Here is a 22,498-nt window from a genome sequence, read left to right as displayed (position 1 = left end):
ATTTACCTCCATTAGACCCATCCCTCTATTCCTTTCCTATCCCAGTAACTGTCCAAAAGCCTTTTAAACATTGTAGTTCTTGTCTGCCTCCGCCTCTTGTCCTGGCGGTTGGTTCTATGCAAAAGACCTGCCCCTCAGATCTCCATTAAATTTCTTCCTTCGTACTTTAATCATATGCTGTGTAGTTTTAGACTCCCCTACCCTGGAGAAAGTACTATCTATCCTACTATACTCCTTATATATATATATATATATATATATAACAAAATTATAACAAGATTATATATATATAATCTTCAAAACTCTTTGTCACCCATCAGCCTCATGCTATTGTGAGAACAAATTGAACCTATCTAATCTCTCATTCTACCTGCAGCCCTCCATTCCAAGCAACATCCTGGTTGATTTCTTCCTGCACCCTTTTTGAAATGACCACATCCTTCCTGTCAACCTGCCATCTATAAAATACTTCAAACACAGGCTGGGCAATGTTTTATACAACTGCAACTTGATATCTCAGCTTGTGTTCAATTCTGATCGCTCAATGACCGGAAGGGTGTGGAGGGTTTGGAGATGGTGCAGAAAAGATTTACCAGAATGCAACCTGGATTAGAGGGTATTAGCTATGAGGAAAGGTTGGGCGAACTTGGATTGTTTTCTCTGGAGTGTCAAAGGCAAATGGGAGACCAGATAGAAGTACATAAAATTATGAGAGGCACAGAAAGGGTCGACAGGCAGAATCTTCTTCCCAGGGTGGAAATGCCAAAGACTTGAAGGCATAGGTTTAAGGTGAGAGGGGCAATGTGTAAACGGAGATGTGTGGGGCTGGCTTTTTTATGCAGAGAGTGGTGGGTGCCTCAAATGCTCTGCTGTAAGTGGTGGTGGAAGCAGACAAAACAATGGCATTTAAGAGGCTTTCAATAGACAATAGACAATAGACAATAGGTGCAGGAGTAGGCCATTCAGCCCTTCGAGCCAGCACCGCCATTCAATGCGATCATGGCTGATCACTCTCAATCAGTACCCCGTTCCTGCTTTCTCCCCATACCCCCTCACTCCGCTATCCTTAAGAGCTCTATCCAGCTCTCTCTTGAAAGCATCCAACGAACTGGCCTCCACTGCCTTCTGAGGCAGAGAATTCCACACCTTCACCACTCTCTGACTGAAAAAGTTCTTCCTCATCTCCGTTCTAAATGGCCTACCCCTTATTCTTAAACTGTGGCCCCTTGTTCTGGACTCCCCCAACATTGGGAACATGTTTCCTGCCTCTAATGTGTCCAATCCCCTAATTATCTTATATGTTTCAATAAGATCCCCCCTCATCCTTCTAAATTCCAGTGTATACAAGCCTAATTGCTCCAGCCTTTCAACATACGACAGTCCCACCATTCCGGGAATCAACCTAGTGAACCTACGCTGCACGGACATGTCTAAATAGATTACATGCCGGAAGAGGGGGTAAGCTTCACAACATCATGTGGGCTGAAGGGCCTGTTCCGGTGCTGGACTGTTCTACGTTTATACTCAGTGTCTCAGCCAATGAAGACAAGCATGCCAAATGTCTTCTTCACCACACTGTCTGTTAATGTCGCCATTTTCAGTGAACTATGAACTTACATTCCAAGGTTTCTCTTATATCACCACCCCCTGCCTCTTACTCTATATATTCTGCCATTATTTGACATCCCAAATACATTCCCTCACAATTGTCTTGATTAAATTCCATCTGCCAAATTTCTAGCTGATCTATCTCCCTCTGGACCTTTAGACAACCTTACCTTTTGACATGCCTCCAAGTTAATGTCATCAACTAATGTACTAATCAGATAACCTACATTGTCATCCATATAATTTATATAGATGACAAACAACAAGGTACACCACTGATTACAGACTTCCAATCAGAAAAACAACCTTCCACCATCTATCTTCTGCCTGCTATCACCAAGCCAATTTTGGATCCAATCTGTCAACAAATTATCAAATCCAAAGTACTTTACTCTTCGAAACCATCGTAACATGTAGGACAAAAGCCTTTCAAAGGTTTGTGTATGTCATATCTTCCCTACCTTCATAGTTACCTCGTCAAATAAACCCAAATTGATGTACGACAGGATTTCCCCAGCACAAAACCATGCGCACTCCTCGTACTCAGTCCCTAACTTTCCAAATGGACATAAATCCTGCCCCATGTATTTTTTTCCAATAATTTCCTCTATTACAGAAGTAAGGCTCACCGGTCTGTAGTTTCCTGGCTTAACCTTACAGTCTTTCTCGAAAAAGGGAACAACGTTTGCTATCCTCCAGTTTTCTGGAACGTCAAAGATACAAAACTCTCCTTGGAGCCCCAACAAACACTTCCACTGCTTTGCATACAATCCAAGAATAGAATCCCGTCAGGCCCAGGGGATTTAACTGTCTTAATATGTTCCAATATCCCCTTCCTCATGTGAACATGTTGCAAAATATATCAACATATTCCTCCTCCTCTCTCTCCATCCTCAACATCTTGCTCAAGGTGAATACCGATGAGAAGTATTCATTTAGGAACCCACTCATATCCTCTGGCTCCGCATGTAGATTTCCCAGAGAGGACACATTCTTTCCCGGAGTACTTCTTTACTTTGAACGGTAAAGGTTTGAGGATTCACCATAGTCCTGCATGCTAAGGCCATTTCATGTCTCCTTTTTGACCTCCTAACCTGTTTTTTAATTTAAGATATATCATTGAGCTTTACATCAGAAATGAAGTGACCTTGTGTATGAATGACATGCAAGTCACATCCTGAAGTTTGACAATCAACTTCCCCATCCTCCAATCCTCAACTGGCCTGGTGGTATTACTAGAGTTGTACAAAATGACCAGAAAATGGCGATTTTTGTTTCTTACAGGGGGGGAAATAATTTTTCAGTTGCATAATGTTGAAAACACTCAGCAGTTTCTGAATTAATTTATTCTCTCTGTTATAGGACGTTTATGTATCACCATTGCTGAATTGGCCCTACTATGACATCCTAAGGACAAGCAATGAATTCAAATGTAACCATGCATAAAACATTCAAAATTATCTTTCAAATAATACCAAATCACAATAATGTTTTGGGCAACTGGACTGGTTGCAGGTTGAATCCAACTTCCAACAACATTAATACCAGTAATTTCAAGATAATTAGCCGCGCGCTGTTAAATACAACCAGCAATCAATATTCTTGCAGACAATCAATAACAGCAACAAAAGTTAAACTCTCTCCTTGATATACAGGACAATTACATTAGAAATATTCAAAGCAAAAGTGTGCATGATTTAAATGGCTATAGGCAATCCATGCATTAAAAAGTTACATTATCATCCAACACACTACAACAAATCAGACACAACAATTTGACAAACACTTTATAGCCAAGCACAGCATCTAAATTTCTCAAAAAAAAGATGTGCTGCACAAATAATCCAACAGAGATAAGCAGAATCCCTAAATCCCATGAAATGAGGAGCAGTGTCATCATTTCATATAGTTTTTGTCACAAGTTGCAAGCAAGACAGTGCACTGACTTGTCAAATACATTTTAGACGCAAGTGAACCATTGAATTATAAAATCATCACATGGCATTTTAGAATGTGTCCTAAATTCTTGTTACTAAAGGGCATATTGCCATATACAGTTACTAGGTACTGATTTCCCAGATGCACAAAGGCACAAATATTGCCAGAATGTCATCAAATCTTAGCAAATTCAGATTAGGAGATTCCAATCATCATCTCAGGAATGTCAATGACATTGTCGAGGTTCAACTGGGCTGATTCAAGGGGTTAAGAAGGAATCCAGATACAAAATCCTCATGGTATTTTGATGAACATAGCAGTAGTACCAGGTATCATCATGTTGTATCAATGTACCACATTTGTTCTCGTAATTTTATTATTGAAGATAACCAAAATAATAGTTTTGATATACTAAAAGTGGTGACCAATTAATTTGGTATTATTCAAGAAGTCATGTATGAGTACAATAATGAAAAGTATGTGCTATATAATTTCCATTGCATGAAATCCAATCATTATTCAATAAACTTCTCAACAAAATAGTTCTGATCAGCAGACAGCACATTTACATCTAAGCCATGTGTGAACTCAATGAAATAGGCACAGTAACCCAACAAAAAAAGCAAAATACATGACATAGAATTACAACAGATTGCTTACGTCACAAGGGCCGTGATACAACATTGTAAGCTGCAAGCAATATAGTGCATTGACAACCATAAATGCTTTGCACACACTTAACTGTAAAAGCGTGTGGTAGCACTTGCTGCATGTGGCCTAAATTTCCATCACTATAACACAAGCCTTAAGTCACAAATATTGTTAAAGGTATCTGTACCTTCAGTATCACTTATCTTAGCATGCTCAGGTTCTGGGATTGGATTGATCACATTAGGAATATCAGTGACTGGCAGCCCACCGTCAGGCATTAAAGTGAACACATTAGTAGTAGCTTCTGAGATTTTCACCTCATGGTCTGAAGAGATAAGAAGAATGCTGGATACAAAATACTGTTTTTCTCATGTTTATTACGAGTTATTCTCATGATTAATATTGAATTATAGGATATTATTATGTACCATGTTCGCAAAATTATTCTTATTCATTTAATATAATTAATTTGTATGTTTAGTGTGAAGCCATGAACTAACCAGTGTATAATACAGCATTTACCTGATTAATTCAATATTAACCAGCAGTAGTATAACAACACAAAACAAATTTACTACCCAATAAACTTTACAGCCACGAGCAGTTGATTAACAATTTTTCATTTGTAAAAACCACTAAATGATTTGTCCAAATAATCCGAAAAAGATTGTAAAAGTTGCAAAAGTTTCAAGACACATTTAGCGAATTTCACAGTTAATTAAAACTGTGGCACGACTATCAAATGTACTTCTCAAACCTGTAACCTAAATACCAATAAAACGGCATGGCCTAACTTTCTGCTACATTTGTAGAAACCTCAGTTTGTGTATATCAACTATTCCAATGCTCAGTTCGTGCTCAAGGCACAAATGGGGCCAGCCACTCTTAGAACCTTAGCATCTCAAACTTAGAATGTTCAGGACTCAATATGGGATTGCACACATTAGTAATGTCAGTGGCATTTTTCAACCTGGAATATTACATATATTAGGAGTGTCAGAAGTTGTCACCTTGTGGGTTGACGGGATAAGGAAGAAAATATTGTTTTGAACAAAAAATTGTTTTATTAGACATCGTCAAATTGTGACAATGTTTTACAATTTGTTTTATTGTATATTCAAGTGGAACTATGAATAATATAAAAATATCAAATTAATGTGTTCACGAATTAATTTAATGGTAATAAAAACATTACAGTGATATTGCCACTTCATGCCATTCATTGTTTTCCCAAATCAGTACTAATTTAATGGCAAATAATCATCACAAATTCATGGCCATGATTGGCTGCCATTGTGCTGCCCAGCTAGAGTACAATGAGAATAAAATAATCACAATGTATGAAATTCCAGGAAAGGTCAATACTCAAAGCACAAATGCTCATTATCTGTTATGTGAACACAATCTAAACTCAATTATATTAGAGGTATCAGTGACGAAGAACTCATGGTCTGGCACTAAAATTACCAAATTTGGAGTGTCAGATGTTAGCATTTTACGGTCTGACAGGATGCAAAGGAAGCATGATTTAAATAAAATTATCCTGAAGGATCTAACTCGGATAAATACTTCTCATCCTTTACCCGGACTTATGCACCATCTGGATTAGTTTAAAAATGATAAAACACAGCATGCAACGATGTGTTGACAAATATCGTGAAATGAGCAGAGATTAGCAAATGTTTGCCCCATATCTCTCTCATCTATGTACGTTCACACACACCTCCTCTAATCTCCTCTACTGCATTTTGGTGTTCCTGATGTGGCCTCCTATACATCGACGAGACCAAGTGTATACTTGGCAACCATTTCGCTGAACACTTGCACTCAGTCTGCCAAGGCATTTTGGATGTAACTCCCCTTCCCATTCCCATACTGACCTCGTTGTCTTGGGCCTCTTCCATTGCCAGAGTGAGGCTACACAAAAACTGGAGGAACAGCACCCCATATTTCCATTTGGGCCGTTTACAATCCAACAGTATGAACATTGAATTCTCCAATTTATGGTAACTACTAACTAACTCACCCCAAACACCCCCCACTGCTCCACCCCATCCCACCCGTGTCCCACCTGGACTCCCAACTATTTGTAACCCGCCCATCCACCTACATTTCTCCCTCTACATTCCACAACTCTTCAAACCTGTCTCACACTTTCTGTTCTTATCCCTGGCCTTTGTTCTATCTCCCTTTGCCCATGTTGCCCTATTACCAATATTGCCTCTCCCCTTTTCCAACCGCTTTAGACAATAGACAATAGGTGCAGGAGTAGGCCATTCAGCCCGTCGAGCCAGCACCGCCATTCAATACGATCATGGCTGATCACTCTCAATCAGTACCCCGTTCCTGCCCTCTCCCCATACCCCCTCACTCCGCTATCCTTAAGAGCTCTATCCAGCTCTCTCTTGAAAGCATCCAACGAACTGGCCTCCACTGCCTTCTGAGGCAGAGAATTCCACACCTTCACCACTCTCTGACTGAAAAAGTTCTTCCTCATCTCCGTTCTAAATGGCCTACCCCTTATTCTTAAACTGTGGCCCCTTGTTCTGGACTCCCCCAACATTGGAAACATGTTTCCTGCCTCTAATGTGTCCAATCCCCTAATTATCTTCCCCCTCTGAAAAGTCCTGAACCAAAACATTGGCTAACCATGTTCTCCAGTGATGCTGCCTGACCTGCTGAGTTATTCCAGCACTTTGTGTCCTTTTGTATATTAACCAGCATCTGCAGTTCTTTGTTGCTACCTGTGCAAGTGTGTTTTAAACACTGTTATAGTACCTGCCTCAACTACCTCCTCTGGCAACTCGTTCCATATATCCACCACCCTCTCCGAGTGGAAAAAGTCACCCCTCAGTTTCCTGTTAAATTTTGCCCCTCTCTCCTTGAACCTATATCCTCTGGTTCTTGATCCCCTTAACCTGGCTAAAAGATTGTGCATCCACACTTTCATTCCCCTCATAATTTTATGCACCACTATAAGATCATCCCTCATCCTCCTACACTCCAATGGATAAAGTCCTAGCCTGTCCAACCTTTCCCTATTTTCAGGCCCTCAAGGCCTGGCAATATCTTCATAAATCTGCTTTGCATTTTTTCCAGCTTAATGACATCTTTAAGATGTCACTAAAACTGAACACAGTACTCCAAAAGAGGGTCACCAATGTCTCATCAATTTCTTGGTTTGACAACTGCTTAGCCCAAGGCCGCAGGAAGTAGCAGAGAGTTGTGGATGCAGCCCAGTCAATCATGCAAACAAAACTTCCCCTCCCATCACCCCCATTGACTCCATCTACCACACGCTGCCTCGGGAAAGCCGCCAATATAATTAACGTCCACCCACACCCACTTCATTCTCTCTTCTTCCCTCTCCCGTTGGGGAGATGATACAAAAGATTTAAAGCATGTAACACCAGATTCTAGAACAGCACTATCCCTGTTATTATCACATTCTTGAAGACACCCTGAAAAATCGAAGCATGCATCGCTGATCTCCCTATCTACCTCATGGTGGCTTTTGCACTTTCTATTATCAGCATTTTCTCTGTAGCTGTGACACTATGTTTTGCACTATGTTTCCATTCTCTTTTTGCATTATATACACATTTATGACTTGATTGTACTCGTGCATAGTATAATTTGACTGGTTAGCATGCAAAACAGAAGTTTTTTTACTATATCTCTGTACATGTGATAATACACATGATTTCAAGAATAAGAAGCTCCATGTTGCTCATTCCATACTGTTGAATAAGTCGCATGCATGTTAATTTCTTAACTATCAAAAACACTTTGCACCCATTGAACAGGAAATGTAAGGCAGAAATTCTACAAGTACGGTAATTTCTTGCACCTTATAATAAACCTCAACACCAAAAGCACATATATGTTTGTCAGAAGTACCTTTAACTTCAGTATCTTTTACATTAGCACGTTCAGGTTCAGGGATTGGATTGATCGTATTAGGAGTATCAGTGAGTGGCAGCACATAGTTCGGCATTAATGTGACCACAGACGGAATATCTGAGCTTGGCACCTCATCATCTAAAGAGATAAGAAGGAAGGCAGAGAGAAAATATGTAGTCTCACAAGGAAATTATGATGGTGTTGTTTAAATGAATAGTTTTGAATTCCTGCAATAAATGGAATACAATTTAACCGATAATGATACTTTGTACACAATTATCAAATATATATATATGTCTTACCCAATTAATGTGATATTCACAAAGCGTAATATAGCACCAGGAAATCCATGCAGCAGGATTGCTGCCACGTGAGAAATGCAATTTTTCATCCAGTCTTAATGATAGGTTATCACAAAGCAAAGCCTCTATGTCCAATTATGTAAGAATGTTGCCCAAATAATAGAGGCATTCAACACAAAAACAGGTTTTTAGCCTACCAGGTCAACACCAACCATCAAATAACCATACTAATCCCATTTATCAACACTTGGTCTCCAATCTTCTATGCTGCCTAGATACATCAGATTGCACCCATCCTTTGGATGAATCCCCCTCCCCTGCCGATATCCTCTCTAACCCTCTTACTCCCCCACATTAAACTATTATTATTAAATTCCCATCTATTAGCGCCCGACCCAATTTACCATTTAATCAAACTTGTTCTGTTACCTTAGACTATTCTCCTTACTGTCAACAAACTTCCTGTTACTCTCATTAGTATTCCTTTTCTTAACTATCTTTTTTATCACACGCCTAAGATTCTAACATCAACATCCGATGTAGATAAGCAAAAGATTTATTCATTCACGGATTACCTTGTTCATGTAAATTTGGCTCACATTAAACAGGTTATATACATGAATACTTCCAACTTTAACACAGATTTAACTGTAAAAGTTTGTACAGCATGTGGTCTAAGTTTCTGGCACTTTTATAGAAACCTCCGCGTTAATTTGTTATTATTTAATCTATTTCTCAATACACACTCAAAGCACAAATGTTATCAAAGGTACCTGTAACTTCAATATCTCCTATATCTTCAGACTTGGTTATGGGATTGAGGATATTAGGAATGTCAGTAGCTGGTGGATCAGAGTCTGGGATTAAACTGAACATGTTAGAAGTTGGCACCTCATGGTCTGAGGGAATAAGAAGAAGCCAGGTACAAATTTTAATCTTGCCTGAAAATGTTTTTATATCGTTTTGATGTATGCAATTGTATTACTGTACATTATTACATTGCAGCAATGTAGAACAATTAATCTAACTGCTATGTTACTAAATGTATTCATGTCAAGTGATGAACTACACTAATTGGTAATACATTTTTACAGTACCAAACTAATCAAATGTTATGCCTAATTAATCCAAGTTACTTAAATGATTTACACAAATGGTATGACAATAAACCATGCAGTAATATTTTTCCACTATGAATAATACTTTTTAGCACCACAATATTCACAAAAAGTAATAAAACATCAGACACTCCATACAGCAGCAATGTTCCTACTATAGAAAAGTGATTTATCATTTAATAAACATTACAACAGAATAGCTGAGAGCTGGTTGAATTCCATGCAGATAGTATATGGATAATCACAGACACTTTTCAGACAAGTAATCCAAACAAACATTTAACAGTGTACACATGGAATAGCAGCTTCAGAACGTTGCTTAACGATCTGGTACTTTGGCACAATCCTCTCCCTATACATGGTTATTTATTCTTAAACTCATTGTCAAGACAAAAATATTGCCATTAGTATGATTTCGATTTAGGGATTAGATTAATTACAATAGGAATGTTACTAAATACTAGCAGAGTCTGAGATTAAACTAAACAAGGTAGAAGGTGCAAAGGTTGCCTCTATTGACTTTTCATGGACTCCAATGGTGATGCATAAACCTCTACACATTTTCTAACCTTTTGGTACATGGATAGGAAAGACATATAGATGGAAAGAGGGATATTGGCCAGATACAGGCAAATTGGTGTCTAGCTTAACTGGGTCTTAAATTCATTTTTAGAGTGTCAATGTGTTTTGGATCTTAAATGTAATATAATTATTTTGGAAATGGATTGCAAATGACTTTTTTTTTAAACAGATTCAAAGTGTTACTGACAAAGTGTTACTGACAATTTGCAAATGCCCAATACGTTCAGTAACCCCGGCTAGCCATGTAGCCAGTGATTTCGGCGCACCAAAAAATGTGCCCCAATTATTGATTAATTAATTCAATAATACGCCAATAAAATCTGATATATATGGTATAATGACAGTCCATGAGCAACATTCTTTCCACTATGTCACAGCTAATTATTACTTAATGCACTTTTCAACAATATTGCCATTAGAGAATGAACAGACACTTTACAGCTAAGCAATCCCTAAACTCAGTAAAATAAGGACATTGACAAAGTAACCAAACAAAAGTAAGCATAAAGTACAAATTTTAGGAAATTATGGAATGGATTTCCCATAAACTGTGCCACAACATTGAGTGAGCTGCATGCAAGACAGCATGTTGGTATATTTTACACACATGCATTGCACACTGATTACACACTGATTGCATGGGGATTGTGTGGCATAGCATTAAAAGCATGTGCTCTAAACTTCTACTGCTTTAGCACATACCTCAACAGCCAAGGAACAAATATTGGCAGAAATACCTGTTACGCCAAAATCTTTTATCTTAGCACGCTCAGTTTCTGGGATTGGATTGATCACATTAGGAGTATCAGTAACCAGCAGATCATGGCCTGTTATTAAAGTAAGCACTTTAGGAGTGCGAGAAGTTGAAACCACGTGGTCTGAAGGGACAAAAAACAAAATTCTTATTTTCTGAATCTATATTGTTTCTGTGAATAATATTGAGAATGCTAGGCATCATTGTTATGATGCAGCACATCTGGCCTTCTTCTTACAGTATAATAAAACTAAATATACAAAACTAATGTAAACATGAATAATACTTTTCATAGAGTGATAAATCAAATGAACATAATGCATTGCCTCATGAACTCGGCATTATTCAAATAGTGGGATATAAGAACAAATGCTCCATGCACAAAATAGCCAAGATAAGTTGATAGACTGCTGCCAAGCAAGGGTCTCTAAATGTCATGAAATAAGGAGCATGGCCAAATAATTCAAAGATATATAAATGCTGAATTCCAGGAAAAATGCAACAGTGTGCTCATTTCCAATATTTGAAATGGAACTGAACATTTGACATTGCCTGTGGACAGATTATGTCAAATACTTGTTATACACTGGAAACTTGAACACAGTTTCAGTGGCAGAGCACCTACAGCATATGGTCTTTGTCCTTTTAGCTCAAACCTCACAATCCACCACTAATTATTTACTCAATCAGAAATACTTGTAACTTTGATATAGCCTATCTTAATAACTTCGGATTTAGGAGTTGGAGTGAACACTATAGGAATGTTTGTGACTGGAAACACAAAGACTGGAATTAAATTTAATGCATTGGAGTGTCAGAGGTCATCACATCATGACCTGAGGGGATAAAATGAAACTAAATGCCTAATTTAATTACCATCTAACAAAAATAATAAAACATTGTTTTGATAGACATCAGTATGGGGAGTATAACTGAACCTTTCTTCATTCTGAGAATATTAAGTGAATTCCATTGTAACCATGAATTTTGACACTGGTATTATTGTCGCTGCAGCATTAATTTGTCCAATTAAATCAATATTTCTCAAAGTTATTAAAATAAAAGTGTTACACCAACATGCAGTTACAAAATTTCCACTGTTCAAATGGAACTACCGTTTAAGCAATTCTCCCAACAACACAGCAATGATTTGCTTTAGACTCAAAACTCCATGAAATAAGTTTGTTGTCAAAATAACCCCAAACTAAATGCATAAATATCAGGAGGAAATATGCGGTGGGCTGCTCAGTTCATAGATGCCTTGGCATTTTACTAAATAATTGTGTGCAAGATAATGCATTCAGCAATAAAATTGTTTCACATACAAGCAACTTGAACATGCATTTAACAGAAAAATTATGGCATAGAATTTATAGCATGTGTCAAAAGATTCTGCCACTCTAGCAAATAGTTAAATTCCCAAGTGATAGTATTTTCAGAAGTACCTGCAACTTCTGTATCTCTTATCTTAGTTAGTTGAGATTCTAGGATTGGATCGATCACATCAGCAACCGGCAGCTCATGGTTTAACATGAAAGTAAACACGTTAGTAGTGTCCGAGGTTGGCACCACCTGGTCTGCTCGGGATAAGGAAGAAGCCAGGTACAAAATTCTTAATCTTGCATGATAATGCATGAACTTTCATAAATTAATTCTATTCCATTATGGAGCATCGTCATTATTACATAGCAATCTTGCATGGCTCCCACTGTCTCTCCACAAACTCCTTATCCCTACTATCTTTACACTTGATCTATTTATTATTTCCTAACGGTTCTAAGGCCTTAACATCCTTGTTGAAATGTGATATCTGAATTTTCTGAAATATGCAACGTAATAACTAATCGGGTACAAGTACAAGTAAATTCCAGGGCCATATTGAAGGGTGGTCGTTTCCTGTTATGTCATGCAAGCTGTTATATTGGCTATTAAATATTTTACACAGGAGCGGCCCAAAAAATGTGAGACAGATCTACAGCATAAAAAAATAACTTCCTGTTATCTTAACAGACATCTAAACATGCAGATTAGTTTTACTCTTGCTGCAGTTTACAATAAGGCACAAACATTAGCAGAAATACCTGTAACTTCTGTATCTTCTATTTTAGTCGTGTCAGACTCGGGGAGTGCAATGGGAATATTTGAAATGTCAGTGACAGGTACGTTAATGTCTGAGATCAAACAGAAGATGTTAGGGATGTTAGAGGTTGGCAACACATGTCTGCTATACTGGAAGTAAGCTGGATATAAAATCTTCAAATTACATAATTATTTTTGAAAATTTAACTTATTACAATTACATTGGATGGTTTCCAATGCGGCAATAAATGCCACAGGTAAAAACAGATTATTTGTAACACAAAACTATCCCGACAATATAATCAAAATAATTCAATATCATTCAAAATAATTTAACGTACGACATTACAAGAGATTCTCCACACTGCAACTTTACGTCCACTATTTAGAAGCTATTCATAATGCAATAAATCAGAAGAAACAGAGACAGAATAAGTTAACACATCATTTCACAAACAAACTCAACGTTTTATGAAATATGCTCATTTATTCCAGCATGGATGCGCAAAATGCTTAATTCCAGGTGATATGCAGTGCATTTCCCAATTCACAATATCTGTACCAGAGCACAGAACAGATTGCACATATATTAGGATAGGTTTGCTAAAATCAAGGACATGCATGGTGGAATGGGGAAAAATGGGAATGTGAAAAATGATAGTGAGGCCCTGGGTTTCGTAGAAGCAAATTAAGGAAAGACATCTATGTGTACAGTATGTTTGTGTTTTCCAGGCACTTCCATGCCTTACACACAACCAATACAAATATTCACATAAATATTCACGTAAAAGCAAAACATGGCATCTGTGGCATGTGTCCACTTTTTTCTTTAAATGTGATAAACCTAAGCATGCATTTTAAATTATTTGCTCCATTACTCAATGCAAACATAAAATACACAGATTGTTAGAGCTACCTGTAACATCTGTCTCTCCTATCTTTGTAGGATCGGGTTCTGGGTTTGGATTGATCACACTGGGAATGTCTGTGGCTTGCCGTTCATAGCCAGATATTAAAGTGAACCATTTACTTGTGTGAGAAGTTGACAATTCATGGTCTTCTAAGGATAAAAAGGAAGCCAAATTACAAATTCTAAATATCTTCTGAACATAAACCTGCGCTAAATAGGTTCCGATGTATATTAGAACATTGAACAGTACCATTACTTACTTATTTTAATACAGTATGGAACAAAGTCATCCAGCTCACTAGAATTATACGAGAACCTAAGAGAGCGATCCCATCAGTCCCATACCACCTCTTATTTCCTTGCAACACTCATTCACATTGTCGCCAACAATGACAAAGCAAGTTAAGGAAAGACCGTAAGTGCACAGTATGTTTGTGTTTTCCAGGCTTTTCCAGGATCTTCCATGCCTTACACACAATCAATCCAAATACTCAGGTAAATATTCATGTAAAAACATAACATGGCATCTGTGGCACGTGTCAAGACTTTTTTCCTTAATTGTGATAAAACTAAGCATGCACTTTTAATTATTTGCTCCGTTGCTTACTTCAAACATAGAATACACATATTGTTAGGACTACCTGTAAATTCTGCCTCTGCTATCTTAGCAGGATCAGGTTCTGGGATTGGGTTGATCACACTGGGAATGCCTGTGGCTTGCTGCTCATGCCCAGATATTAAAGTGAACACTTTACTTGTGTGAGAAGTTGACAATTCATGGTCTTCTAAAGATAAAAAGGAAGCCAAATGACAAAATTCTAAACATCTTCTGAATGTACCCCTGCGCTAAGTTGTTTCCTATGTATATTAGCACACTGAACATTATGATTACTTATTTAATACAGTATGGTACAAAGTCACTCAGCTCATTAGAGTGATATGAGAAACTAACAGAGCAATTCCATCAGTCCCATACTGCCTCTTATTTCCTTGTAACACTCTCTCACATTGTCGCCATTAATGACGAAGGAAGTTGAGGAAAGACATCTAAGTGTCCAGTATGTTTGTATTTTGCGTGCTCTTCCATGCCTCACACACAACCAATACAAATATATATTCACATAAAAGCCTAGCATGGCATCTGTGGCACGTGTCCAGACTGTTATCATTAATTGTGATAAACCTAAGCATGCATTTTTAATTATTTGCTTCTTTGCTTACTTCAAACTTAAAGTACACATATTGTTAGGAAACAATCTACAAATTCTGCCTCTCCTATCTTAGCAAGATCAGGTTCTGGGATTGGATCGATCACACTGGGAATGTCTGTGGCTTGCCGTTCATAGCCAGATATTAAAGTGAACACTTTAGTTGTGTGAGAAGTTGACAATTCATGGTCTTCGAAGGATAAAAAGGAAGCCTAATTACAAAATTCTAAATATCTTCTAAACGTACACCTAACGCTAATCAGATTCCAATGCATATTAGCACATTGAACACTATCATTATTTTATTATTTATACCGTATGGAACAACGTCCTCCAGCCCATGGGAATTATACGAGAACCCAACAGAGCAATCCCATCAGTCCCATACCGCCTGTTATTTCCTTGCAACAATCACTCACATTGTCGCCAACAATGACGAAGCAAGTTAAGGAAAGACATCTAAGTGTACAGTATGTTTGTGTTTTCCAGGCTCTTCCATGCCTTACACACAATCAATACAAATATTCACATAAATATTCACGTAAAAGCAAAACATGGCATCTGTGGTACGTCCAGAATTTTTTCCTTAATTGTGATAAACCTAAGCATGCATTTTTAATTATTTGCTCCATTACTCACTTCAAACATAAAATACACAGATTGCTAGAGCTACCTGTAACATCTGTCTCTCCTATCTTAGTAGGAGCGGGTTCTGGGATTGGATTGATCACACTGGGGATGTCTGTGGCTTGCCGTTCATAGCCAGATATTAAAGTGAACAATTTACTTGTGTGAGAAGTTGGCAATTCATGGTCTTCTAAGGATAAAAAGGAAGCCAAATTACAAATTCTAAATATCTTCTGAACATAAACCTTCACTAAATAGTTTCCGATGTATATTAGCACATTGAACAGTACCATTACTTAATTATTTGAATACAGTATGGAACAAAGTCATCCAGCTCATTAGAGTTATACTAGAACCTAAGAGAGCAATCCCATCAGTCCCATACCACCTCTTATTTCCTTGCAACACTCATTCACATTGTAGCCAAAAATGACGAAGCAAGTTAAGGAAAGACCATAAGTGCACAGTATGTTTGTGTTTTCCAGGCTCTTCCATGCCTTACACACAACCAATCCAAATATTCATGTAAATATTCATGTAAAAGCATAACATGGCATCTGTGGCACGTGTCAAGACTTTTTTCCTTAATTGTGATAAAACTAAGCATGCACTTTTAATTATTTGCTCCGTTGCTTACTTCAAACATAGAATACACATATTGTTAGGACTACCTGTAAATTCTGCCTCTGCTATCTTAGCAGGATCAGGTTCTGGGATTGGGTTGATCACACTGGGAATGCCTGTGGCTTGCTGCTCATGCCCAGATATTAAAGTGAACACTCTACTTGTGTGAGAAGTTGACAATTCATGGTCTTCTAAAGATAAAAAGGAAGCCAAATGACAAAATTCTAAACATCTTCTGAATGTACCCCTGCGCTAAGTAGTTTCCTATGTATATTAGCACATTGAACATTATGATTACTTAATTATTTAATATAGTATGGTACAAAGTTATTCAGTTCATTAGAATTATACGAGAAACTAACAGAGCAATTCCATCAGTCCCATACTGCCTCTTATTTCCTTGTAACACTCTCTCACATTGTCGCCATTAATAACGAAGCAAGTTGAGGAAAGACATCTAAGTGTCCAGTATGTTTGTATTTTGCGTGCTCTTCCATGCCTCACACACAACCAATACAAATATATATTCACATAAAAGCCTAGCATGGCACCTGTGGCACATATCCATTCTTTTTTCCTTAATTGTGAGAAATCTAAGCATGCATTTTTAATTATTTGCTCCATCGCTTACTTCAAACATAAAGCACACATATTGTTAGGACTACCTGAAAATTCTGCCTCTCCTATCTTAGCAGGATCAGATTCTGGGATTGCATTGATCACACTGGGAATGTCTGTGGCTTGCCGTTCATAGCCAGATATTAAAGTGAACACTTTAGTTGTGTGAGAAGTTGATAATTCATGGTCTTCTAAGGATAAAAAGGAAGCCAAATTACAAAATTCTAAATATCTTCTAAATGTACACCTGACACTAATCAGTTTCCTATGTATATTAATTAGCACATTGAACACTATTATTATTTAATTATTTATACCGTATAGAACAACGTCCTCCAGCCCATGGGAATTATATGAGAACCCAACAGAGCAATCCCATCAGTCCCATACCACTTTTATTTCCTTGCAACAATCACTCACATTGTCGCCAACAATGACGAAGCAAGTTAAGGAAAGACATCGAAGTGTACAGCATGTTTGTGTTTTCCAGGCCTTTCCATGCCTTACACACAACCAATACAAATATTCACATAAATATTCACGTAAAAGCAAAACAAGGCATCTGTGGCACGTGTCCAGACTTTTTTCTTTAATTGTGATAAACCTAAGCATGCATTTTTAATTATTTGCTCCATTACTCAATGCAAACATAAAATACACAGATTGCTAGAGCTACCTGTAACATCTGTCTCTCCTATCTTAGTAGGAGCGGGTTCTGGGATTGGATTGATCACACTGGGAATGTCTGTGGCTTGCCGTTCATAGCCAGATATTAAAGTGAACACTTTAGTTGTGTGAGAAGTTGACAATTCATGGTCTTCTACGGATAAAAAGGAAGCCAAATTACAAATTCTAAATATCTTCTGAAAATACACCTGCGCTAAATAGTTTCCGATGTATTTTAGAACATTGAACACTACCATTACTTAATTATTTTAATACAGTATGGAACAAAATCATCCAGCTCATTAGAATTGTACTAGAACCTAATAGAGCGATCCCATCAGTCCCATACCACCTCTTATTTCCTTGCAACACTCATTCACGTTGTCGCCAACAATGACGAAGCAAGTTAAGGAAAGACCATAAATGCACAGTATGTTTGCATTTTCCAGGCTCTTCCATGCCTTACACACAACCAATCCAAATATTCACATAAATATTAATGTAAAAGCATAACATGGCATCTGTGGCACATGTCCAGACTTTTTCCTTAATTGTGTTAAACCAAAGGATGCATTTTTAATTATTTGTTCCATTGCTTACTTCAAACATAAAGTACACAGATTGTTAGGACTACCTGTAAATTTTGCCTCTCCTATCTCAGCAGGGTCAGGTTCTGGGATTGGATTGATCACACTGGGAATGTCTGTGGCTTGCCGCACATGGCCAGATACTAAAGTGAACACTGTACTTGTGTGAGAAGTTGACAATTCATGGTCTTCTAAGGATAAAAAGGAAGCCAAATTACAAAATTCTAAACATCTTCTGAATGTACACCTGCGCTAAGTAGTTTTCTATGTATATTAGTATATTAAACATTATCATTACTTAATTATTTAATACAGTATGGTACAAAGTCATCCGGCTCATTGGAATTATACGAGAAACTAACAGAGCAATTCCATCAGTCCCATACTGCCTCTTATTTCCTTGTAACACTCTCTCACAATGTCGCCATCAATGACGAAGCAAGTTAAGGAAAGACATCTAAGTGTACAGTATGTTTGTATTTTGCATGCTCCACCATGCCTTACACACAATCAATACAAATATATATTCACATAAAAGCCTAGCATGTCATCTGTGGCACGTGTCCTGACTTTTTTCCTTAATTGTGATAAACCTAAGCATGCATTTTTAATAATTTGCTCCATTGCTCACTTCAAACATAAAGTACACAGATTGTTAGAGCTACCTGTAACATCTGTCTCTCCTATCTTAGTAGGATCGGGTTCTGGAATTGGATTAATCACACTGGGAATGTCTGTGACTTGCTGTTCATAGCCAGATATTAAAGTGAACACTTTAGTTGTGTGAGAAATTGACAATTCATGGTCTTCTAAGGATAAAAAGGAAATCAAATTACAAAATTCGAAATATCTTCTAAACGTACACCTGACACTAAATAGTTTCCTATGTATATTAGCACATTGAACACTATCATTATTTAATTATTTATACAGTATGGAACAACGTCCTCCAGCCCATGGGAATTAAACGAGAACCTAACAGAGCAATCCCATCAGTCCCATACCGCCTGTTATTTCCTTCCAACAATCACTCACATTGTCGCCAACAATGATGAAGCAAGTTAAGGAAAGACATCTAAGTGTACAGTATGTTTGTGTTTTCCAGGCTCTTTCATGCCTTACCCACAACCAATAGAAATATTTACATAAATATTCATGTAAAAGCATAACATGGCATTTGTGGCACGTGTCCAGACTTTTTTCCTTAATTGTGATAAAACTAAGCATGCAATTTTAATTATTTGCTCCGTTGCTTATTTCAAACATAAAATACACATATTGTTAGGACTACCTGTAACTTCTGCCTCTTCTATCTTAGCAGGATCAGGTTCTGGGATTGGATTGATCACATTGGGAATGTCTGTGGCTTGCTGCTCATGGCCAGATATTAAAGTGAACACTTTACTTGTGTAAGAAGTTGACAATTCATGGTCTTCTAAGGATAAAAAGGAGCCAAATTACACAATTCTAAACATCTTCTGAATGTACACCTGCGCTAAGTAGTTTCCTATGTATATTAGTATATTGAATATTATCATTACTTAATTATTTAATACAGGTTGTATTAAGTGTACTGTATGTTTGTATTTTGTATGCTCTTCCATGCCTTACACTCAACCAATACAAATATATAATTCACATAAAAGCCTAGCATGGCATCTGTGGCACGTGTCCAGACATATTTCCTTAATTGTGATAAACCTAAGCATGCATTTTTAATTATTTGCTCCATTGCTTACTTCAAACAGAAAATACACAGATTGTTAGGACTACCTGCAAATTCTGCCTCTCCTAGCTTAGCAGGATTAGGTTCTGAGATTGGATTGATCACACTGGGAATGTCTGTTGTTTGTCGTTCATAGCCCGAAATTAAAGTGAACACTTTAGTTGTGTGAGAAGTTTGCAATTCATGGTCTTCTAAGGATAAAAAGGAATTCAAATTACAAAATTCTAAATATCTTCTAAACAACACCTGATGCTAAGCAGTCTCCTATATATTAGCCCATTGAAAACTATCATTATTTAATTATTTATACAGTATGGAACAACGTCCTCCAGCCCATGGGAATTGTACAAAAACCTAACAGAGCAATCCCATCAGTCCCATACCGCCTGTTATTTCCTTGCAACAATCACTCACATTGTTGCCAACTATGACGAAGCAAGTTAAGTGTACAGTATGTTTGTGTTTTCCAGGCTCTTCCATGCCTTACACACAACCAATACAAATATTCACATAATTATTCATTTAAAAGCATAACATGGCATATGTGGCGCATGTCCAGTCTTTTTTTCTTAATTGTGAGAAATCTAAGCATGCATTTTTAATTATTTGCTGCATCGCTTATTTCAAACATAAAGCACACATATTGTTAGGACTACCTGAAAATTCTGCCTCTCCTATCTTAGCAGGATCAGGTTCTGGGATTGGATTGATCACACTGGGAATGTCTGTGGCTTGCCGTTCATAGCCAGATATTAAAGTGAACACTTTAGTTGTGTGAGAAGTTGATAATTCATGGTCTTCTAAGGATAAAAAGGAAGCCAAATTACAAAATTCTAAATATCTTCTAAACGTACACCTGATGCTAAGTAGTTTCCTATGTATATTAGCACATTGAACACTACCAGTACTTAATTATTTAATACGGTATGGAACAACGTCCTCCAGCACATGGGAAAATTAACGAGGACCTAACAGAGCAATCCCATCAATCCCACACCGCCTCTTATTTCCTTGCAACACTCGTACATACAAACAAGTCGAATCCCATTCTTTTGCCACTTATTTACACTAGAGTTATTGATTGTGGTTATTGAGAAACAAGAGACCTAGATGCTGAATTCTTGAGAAAGAAACAAACAGCTGAAGGAATTCAAGGAAAGTCATGAGGGAAATGGACAGACAATATTTTGGGTAGGGACCCTTCTTTGGTCTGGGGTGAAGGGGAGATTGCTGGTAGAAAGAGGTGATGGTTTAATGGTGAGTGGACTCTTCTCCACCAATCTGAAGACGGGCCTCGACCTGAATTGTCATCTGTCCATTTTCCTTCACAGATACTGTCTGACCCGCTGAGTTCAACCAACAGTTTGTGTTTAACACATTTTGAGGTGGGCTAATAAACTGCAGCATCTAGAGAAAATGCATATTGTCACATGGAAATGTTAACTCCACACATAGAGCAATTTTGGGCACCCTATCTGAGGAAGGATGTGCTGACTCTGGAGAGGGTCCAGAGGAGGTTTACAAGAATGATCCCAGGAATGAATAGGTTAACATATGAGGACAGCATTGGGCCTATATTCGCTGGAGTTCACGGATTCCCATCAGTGAATCCTATCATTTAAATAAATTCCACATGCCATCTCTATTATTTATTTCCTGCAAACATACTATCTCCGCTGGAGACGGACGGGGGGACCTCATTGAAACATACAGAATTGTGAAAGGCTTGAACAGAGGGGATGTGGAGAGGATGTTTCCACTAATGGGAGAGTCTAGGACTAGAGGTCATAGCCTCAGAATGAAAGGATGTTCTTTTAGGAAGAAGATGAGGAGAAATTTCTTTAGTCAGAGCGTGGTGAATCTGTGGAATCCTTTGCCACAGAAGGCTATGGAGGCAAAGTCAGTGGATATATTTAAGGCAGAGCTAGATTGATTCTTGATTAGTATGGGCGTCAGATGTTATGGGGAGAAGGCAGAAGAATGATGTTTGGAGGGAGAGATAGATCAGCCATTATTGAATGGCAGAGGAGTCTTGATGAGCCGAATGGCCTAATTCTACTCCTATCACATAATCTTATGATCTGAAATGAGGATCAAAACCAGGTTGTCCTTGCAGCAGACTAAAATGAACAGTCTTATTTTTCTGTTACTGTTTAATGATATTCAATAGATTCAAATATAACAATTAATGCACTATCTTATGTGCAATATTGAATGAAAAAGTATTTAATTGTTGGTCAAAAATGTTATGTGATATATTAGACTCTCCATTAGATAATATTCAAAGACAATATTCATTCAATAAGCTTCACAACATTTCAAAAGCAGGTTGACACATGTTATCTCGTCATGAATATTCAAATTATGGCATTGGAAGAGGCCTTTGGGTCCATTTTGACTATTGCAGTTCTTTGTGAGAAGCACACAATTATTCTCATTCCTTGAACTTTTCCTATTATCTTTCATGTATTTACCCCAATTACTACTGGGAGGTACCTTTAAAAACTACATACAACAGACCTAACATTGCGTTTCAGGTTGCAATGCTGCCTCCAATAAAACAATCTGATTCATATGGAAATTTAATTATTTGATTA

The 22,498-nt window shown here is 37.5% G+C and overlaps 1 protein-coding gene across 27 annotated transcripts in view; it reads right to left on the bottom strand.

Moving 5' to 3' along the window:
- The window catches only part of LOC144598928 (uncharacterized), a 223,015-nt gene that overhangs the window by 84,972 nt on the left and 115,545 nt on the right, over window positions 1-22,498 (bottom strand). For 16 of the 27 annotated variants that reach the window (XM_078409534.1, XM_078409522.1, XM_078409536.1 and 13 more), the window contains 17 exons: window positions 20,558-20,701; window positions 19,949-20,092; window positions 19,467-19,610; window positions 18,841-18,984; window positions 18,223-18,366; window positions 17,599-17,742; window positions 16,970-17,113; window positions 16,352-16,495; window positions 15,727-15,870; window positions 14,487-14,630; window positions 13,852-13,995; window positions 12,938-13,027; window positions 12,302-12,436; window positions 10,840-10,980; window positions 9,176-9,301; window positions 8,098-8,238; window positions 4,385-4,522 (listed from right to left, as the gene is read on the bottom strand). In XM_078409534.1, the coding sequence (XP_078265660.1) occupies window positions 4,385-4,522; window positions 8,098-8,238; window positions 9,176-9,301; window positions 10,840-10,980; window positions 12,302-12,436; window positions 12,938-13,027; window positions 13,852-13,995; window positions 14,487-14,630; window positions 15,727-15,870; window positions 16,352-16,495; window positions 16,970-17,113; window positions 17,599-17,742; window positions 18,223-18,366; window positions 18,841-18,984; window positions 19,467-19,610; window positions 19,949-20,092; window positions 20,558-20,701 (2,355 nt within the window). The remainder of the gene's footprint in view (window positions 1-4,384; window positions 4,523-8,097; window positions 8,239-9,175; window positions 9,302-10,839; window positions 10,981-12,301; window positions 12,437-12,937; window positions 13,028-13,851; window positions 13,996-14,486; window positions 14,631-15,726; window positions 15,871-16,351; window positions 16,496-16,969; window positions 17,114-17,598; window positions 17,743-18,222; window positions 18,367-18,840; window positions 18,985-19,466; window positions 19,611-19,948; window positions 20,093-20,557; window positions 20,702-22,498) is intronic. The other 11 variants (XM_078409524.1, XM_078409525.1, XM_078409526.1 and 8 more) reach the window with 11 other exon arrangements.

This window comes from Rhinoraja longicauda, chromosome 12 (assembly GCF_053455715.1).
Source record: "Rhinoraja longicauda isolate Sanriku21f chromosome 12, sRhiLon1.1, whole genome shotgun sequence".
Classification (NCBI taxonomy): domain Eukaryota; kingdom Metazoa; phylum Chordata; class Chondrichthyes; order Rajiformes; family Arhynchobatidae; genus Rhinoraja; species Rhinoraja longicauda.
The sequence above is the reverse complement of the archived record's forward strand: the minus strand, read 5'-3'. Positions and strand labels throughout refer to the sequence as shown.